This window comes from Brachionichthys hirsutus, unplaced genomic scaffold, assembly GCF_040956055.1.
Source record: "Brachionichthys hirsutus isolate HB-005 unplaced genomic scaffold, CSIRO-AGI_Bhir_v1 contig_1001, whole genome shotgun sequence".
Taxonomy (NCBI): domain Eukaryota; kingdom Metazoa; phylum Chordata; class Actinopteri; order Lophiiformes; family Brachionichthyidae; genus Brachionichthys; species Brachionichthys hirsutus.
This window is the reverse complement of record NW_027180668.1, coordinates 1-6560: the sequence shown is the minus strand read 5'-3', so window position 1 is coordinate 6560 and position 6560 is coordinate 1. Positions and strand designations below refer to the sequence as shown.

General features: G+C 40.4%; 1 protein-coding gene across 1 annotated transcript; it reads right to left on the bottom strand.

Moving 5' to 3' along the window:
• Positions 1–3117: 3117 nt before the first annotated feature.
• Positions 3118–6555, bottom strand: LOC137916365 (progesterone receptor-like; the record flags this gene model as incomplete). Its single annotated transcript, XM_068759410.1, has 8 exons — positions 3118–3273; positions 3375–3532; positions 3864–3994; positions 4076–4220; positions 4487–4795; positions 4916–5032; positions 5508–5617; positions 5927–6555. Coding segments are annotated over 8 exons (1755 nt in total), but the record flags the coding sequence as incomplete, so codon positions are not given.
• Positions 6556–6560: the final 5 nt, after the last annotated feature.

The following is a 6560-nucleotide window of genomic DNA, read 5'->3' as shown; positions in this document are numbered from 1 at the left end:
CTCCGATAACATGCTGGTACACATTGCATCTTTTTCATGGCATCCATGGAACATTTAGAAAACTGTGATTGTCCCCTTTATTGCAGTAGCCAACACCCTGCATTTTATACAGTCTTAGCAGATATCAACTAATACAGTAATTGATTTTGCATTGCTAAACTTCCAAGTCTAAAAGCGTGCCACCCTTTCTGTGGATTGTGAAATGAAACCGGTGTGATATTATAGGCAAATACAAATCTATTATCCAAACACTTACATTATTGTTTTCAATTCCAATATTAGCCCACATAATTTCAAAACAACTGCATCTCATTTCACAAGATTTATTCCATTCCATTATATTAGCATTACTTTGTTTAAATGGAAACACGTTTTGTAGCACCTGTAATAAAATATAAAACACCTAAAAAACCTGATTTGAAATAGTGATAGTGATTTAATCTATTAGAACTCAACGGACAATATAAAGGGCTTGCACCTTAACTTTCATATTTGTGGTCGGTGATCATTGCGTTATTGACTGAACTTGCTGGTTAGCCTTGTGCTGCTCTACTGGATCACTCACTTCTGTAGTTGCTGATCAAAAAACGTTGCATCTTTTTATTACTATAAGTTATCACTTTAGACATGTAAAAGAAAGGTTTTTTTATGACACAAATTCCATTCATGAGGTGGAGCATTCGACTTCTGCGACTGTAGTGGTACTGGTGTACTAGTGATTACAATGAGACGTGTATCAGACTATATTATAATAGGTATATATATATGTGTGTGTGTGTGTGTGTCATTTTATTATTCATTTTGTATTATTGTCTCAGCATTTTATAAGTAGAAAGTTTATAATTGTCAAATTACTTTTCAAATGAAATAATCAGCAACCCTTTCGTTCCTCGGTTATCAAAAAACTGATAAATTCCTCCAAAGTAAGACTTTCTCTGGTGCCTTTACATGTATGTGTGGGAAGGCATCTGCGATCTTGCACTTAGCAAGATCAGGATGTTCTTTTCCTTTTGCATGTTTAAGAATGGGGGTTGACCTTGAGCATAGATGCTGGAATAACACTAGCACTCCCTTAGCATATGAGTTTTCAGGAGCATCTTGTAGAAATGATATCCATATCCTAAAGATACAGTAACATTTGGCATTCTTCTTTTATAAGTCAAGCTTGTTTGCAGTCACATAATATGTGTCTTGAAAGTTCATCAACATGTCTGTAAATAAATAATGATTTATGGTCCACATTCTTTGTTTTTTTTATTCAGTTTAACTTTTGTTTACTGAAGCAAGAAACTCAAAGTATGATGCGGAAAAGAGAATGTAGTTAAAGTAGAATAAAGGGTATAATACAGTTGTCTCAGCTCGGTTGGGGGTTGTTTAACTTTGCTTTCAAAATACAGAAATAAAAACAAAACATGAACATATGAAAAATGTATTCTTTTTTAAAGGATATGAATAAATTCAGGATTTCTGACTTTCTGCTTCGCTCAGGCTAAAATGTCTTTGGAAACCGACTACCATATAATCTTAGGTACGGTAAAACAAGAAATGTTATCTACTGATGCTTGTCTATTGATGGCGCGATGGAACCAGTGCAGACAAGAACAAGACACATGCTTTACAGTGATAATTTGCCTTCATTATATTTCACATCACGTTTCAGTTCAATCATATTAAACTAAATAAGTCTTAATTAAATTTGTAAAAATCTGTCACAACTGAAAATGACGGGGAAAGCAATTTTCAATTACAGAATATAATTCATCATTTTCTCACAGTGAACTGTCGTACTTTTATTCTTTAAGAAGTTGAACCAGATTTTTAATGGAATACTGTTGAGGGCTATCAAAATTTGAGTTAGAGATATGTATATGGTAGTATTAAAAACAATGAATGGGAAAAAATCAAACAAATAAAATATGCATTCAGGATTATTTTTAAGTCATAGCAAGGAAGGTTTCCAATGCCTTTTTAGCTTGGGAAAAAATAAAATTGTCTGAAACACCAGAACCAAAACAGACCTTTTTTTAAAATATTTATTATTAGTGTATTTACAAAATGTCCAATACTCAAACCCAGAGAAATTTGTAATTTTATTCAGGGTACGGTGCATTTCAAGGAGAGTAAGAACATTTGCGAGAAATTATTTGTGAATAAAATTATGAACCAGTAGCTTCAACATGTCTTGCCTGAGTTGTGTACATAGACTTTGATTATTCACAGTTCTAGCTGTATTATGAAAGTCGGTCATTTCCTTGATGCCATGCTACTTATGTTTTGGTGATTGATATACCCTTAAGGGCATAAATCTTATACGTTCTGTTTAACAGTACAGCTGAAAATATAATAACTACGGTAGTTATAACTTCCTGTTTTCAAATGAACTACTGCACTCCTTTGCATTAAATCTCTTATCGCATTGATGTCTGTTTTAATATATTGGCACATTCAGGTTTAGTTTTTGAAAAATTTTTAAAACATCATGTATCATGAAAGTAACATATTTTATGGAAAGTGCAGCCTTAGTGGCGATTAATCAGTCAGTTGTAATTCTCCCAAGGCCATTGTGACTTCTTATAATAAATAATTAAATCTAGTTATCATAAAGGTTTCTCCTCCAACAAAGTCACTCAGCCGCCTATCCTAAAATCATTTCATGAGTATTAGTTGCAGATATCAAGTTAAGACACAAAAAAGAAAGATGGATGAAACTTAGTGAATATTAGAATTTTTTTTTGTTTGCATTTGCCTTTTTTCCAGCTTCAGTACAAAATTATCTTTATCCCTAGTCGCTCTCAAAACCTACTGTTACCTCTATCTACTACAAAATGCCATTTGTACACACGCTGTCAAATGGAAAAGGTGGATATACCATAATAATACAGAGGAGCTTTATCGATGCCTCCTACATATCTATGAACTGTTTTAAATGAATGTTTTCACTCTCTTTCACTTCATTAACACCGAAATTCTTACGTATTTGACAGAGTACAGAATATGAGTGTCGCCTGACTGCAGAAGAGAAGGCTATGAAATATCCAGAAAATGAAGAGTCACGAATCCAGTCACGAGACGTCTCTGTGGAGATGTCTGATGGTTTTGTTTTTTTTGCTGGTATCATCACTTGGTATGGAATAAGAGGGGCCTCACCATGCCTGCCAAGACCTTTGGCAGCTGGGAGGCAATAACCTCTGACATCATCTCTGGAAACTCCACTTTCATGGCATCTGCCTGGATGAAGGTGCTCAGACAGAAAAGGTTGACCTTCTTCACTATCTGTCAGAGAAAGAGATATTCGTGTTTGCCTTGATATTCATCTAAACAACAGTCCAATTAAAGCATGAATTAATGTTCTGTGATCTGCGAGGGGAGCCTACATCATGCATAGCATCCATTATTTTGGTGAGGTGGTAGAACCGCTGTGAGCTCGCCACCAGACCTTTCTCCTTCATGTGGATGGCCTTGGTCAGCTCTCGGATGTAGTTTTGTCTCATCTCTTCAAATGCTCCCTGACTTTTGAGTCCCTCAAGAGGCACTGAGAACACACAGAGCACTTAGAAATTCAAAGTGTTTTGTTTTCTAAACGCAAGGTACTGTGAAATATATGAAATACACCGTAGCGAAAGTACAGTCAACGATGGTTAACGTGTTTTGAGTCAGTGGAAAACTAAGACTTGGTACTGTAACACGGGTCTTGTCAGGGTCCAGTCGCCCTGCCCAACACGCCCTTTATTGCCAAGTGGAAGTAGCTGGTCATCAAAGCTTCACATCCCTGCTTGCAAACTGAGGTTAATTTTAAAAAAAAGGCCATCACAAGGTAAAAAGAGTAATCTTGAGCAGGATCCCGGAAGAACTCTTTCTTTTACCTGTGTTGAGTAATATTATGGCTTTCATGCAGAGGAACTCCTCGCGGCTGACTTGAAGATTTGCAAACTCTTGAGGGATGAACTGTATGGCCAGGCAGAGGTCATAAATCGGGGATCTCCTCATTTGTTCCCTGGCAGAAGAGAACCGTAAATGGTTGATGGATCCAATTGGGAAATTGTCTCAATTTTTTCCAACGTGTGATACTACTTACTGACTGAGAATCAGATCAGGTGCAAAGTATAAATATTCACTGGTGACATTTTGAAAGGAGCGCCACCCAAGAGAGAACACCATCAGGTTCATCCACGAGTACTGGATGAGGGTCATCTGATCAGTAAGGTGAAGGTTACGGAACCCTTTCAAAGAAAACAGAGCCTTATATTAGAGAACATTATTGATCATGTGTTTTTCACATATGTAGTCAGTGGTGCAGCATATTTCATTTCCAGTTTAAAAACAAAAAGTGTCTCAGCTAATATGCCAACATTGATTTCTAAACATTTTTGAAATCTTATTTATTAACATTTCCCTTGACAGATGATGTAATCAGAAATCACTCTGTATCATGGATCGCCATGGGAACTACTGTGGTGTCCCAGAGCTGCACAGAGCGGTTATATACCTGGCAGAGACTTGGACCACTTCACAATCCACAGCAGCTGTTTCTCACACAGCCTGTTGAGACTGTTGAGCAGGAGATGAGGAACGTCGGGCTGGTTGTTGTCATAGCCCGCAAACACAACCTCTGGTTCAATGTTTTCCAGCATACTGAGGATCTGTTGGGAGAGTTGCACCTCACGAATGCCTGAGATGCACGAAGACATGGAGGCCAAGGCTTGATTGTCACTGGACATGGCCAAGTGGGATTGGAACATCAAGGACGGGTCTAAACCCAAGGCTTTCAAGGCCCCGAAACGCTTCAGCTTCCTTCCTGTGACATGAACACAAAGCCCAGTTAGATTTGATGACAACTGAAGACGTCCAACGACGGCTCTTCATATGCCGATATGTGCCTTAGTTAAGAGCAATCACAAAGAGAAATCCAACCAACCTCCAAGCATCATTCCAGCTTGATAGCACTTTCGGAGGCGGCATGCAGGACAATTTTTCCTTCGGATTTTGTCCACAATGCAGTCGTTCCTGCCAGCGCAGAGGTAGCTATGATGGCCTGTCGAGCAAAGGAGCAAAGCAATAATTCACTCAATTTTAACGAGTGCTTGACTTTCAAACATGCAACATATAATGAGGTGGAAAAGGGGGCTCTCAGCCATTGACATGGATCCTCCATGCACACTGAAGCAACACTCAAGAGGCAATCTAAAGGGGGAAAATGAGATGGAGGCGAAGCTGTGAGGACAGAGTGACACGGCCATGATGAGAGATAGTGGCTCTCCCGTATCTCGTTACAAGATAACAAGAAAAACAAGTTCAAGACGAGGAACACTCTGAACACTGGTCAATGTGATACTGTTACTAATGACCCTTAACAAACTACCATAGAAGGTCAGTCAGATTTGATGTGGTAACTCCCCCTCAGACCTGCGATATATCTGATAGAGATTATTATTCCGGCACAGCCTGTAATCCTTCATTTATCTTTTATGTCATCTCTCACCTAACCGTTATTCAAGACTTTCACTCACCTTCGACTGCTCTTTTAAAAAAGACTTTACAACTCCCGCAAGTTAAGACGCCGTAGTGGCATCCGGACGCTTCGTCGCTGCAGATCACACACATCCTCTGAGGTGGCATGCTATAAACAAAGAACAATTAGATTGACTTGTGGTTTTAGAAGAGATTCATTCCGCCTCTTACGGAACGGATGTTCTCATTCACCCTTGTGTTCGAACGGAAGGAACCTGATGAAGGGACAGATTAGTGTGAGGCAATTATTATTATGATTTTAAAGGTTTTTCCAATCACAGGCTGCTTGTGTACTTCCAACAGTTAATCCTTCATAAGTATGCGCTTTATTTTACAACTTCCCATCTTCTGACAGTCGCTGTAGGAATAAAGAGTTCAACATTTATGTCTATGAAATAGTTTGAGAATGAATAATTACCCGGGAAACGTGGAGAAAGGCGATGGGTTCCTCTGAGACAACGCCTGGCTCTGGCCTCCATCGTAGCCGCCGTGCGTAAACGCGTCCTCGGTCGCCCCCCCGGTCTGGCACCAGTAGTGAGGCTCGGCCGGAGACGGCTGCGTCGGCCAACGGCTCGTCATCTGGGTAGCTGCGTGTCTGCTTGCGTCAAAGTTGATGGCAGCCATCCCCAGAAAGCCACCTCTGGAGTCAGTGCGCACCTGGCTGAACGCTGCCAAATGCTCTGATTGGCTGGGATCGATCAAAAAGTGCGTCGATCCCTCCATCGCGGGTCGGGGAACCGCCGCGGAAGGCGAGAAGCTCGTGGACTCCCCGTTACAAAGTCCCAGCTGCTGTTTTCTGGTGGCGTCGCAGCTGGCCTCGATGGTGGACATCTCTGAGGATGAGGAGGAATCAAAGTTTGGACACGGGGTGTCCATGATCACAGAGGGCTCCTGTTCGTCTTTGATGAATTTGAAAGCTCCGGTTGTCGCGGAAAGGTTCAAACTTCCGTCGGGCAAGCTTTCAGACGACGCCGCGTTCGTTCCCTGAACGCCGGCGAACTGTTCCCACGGCGCGCTGGTGCACTTCAGATAGTCGCTGCTCCGGTCATAAA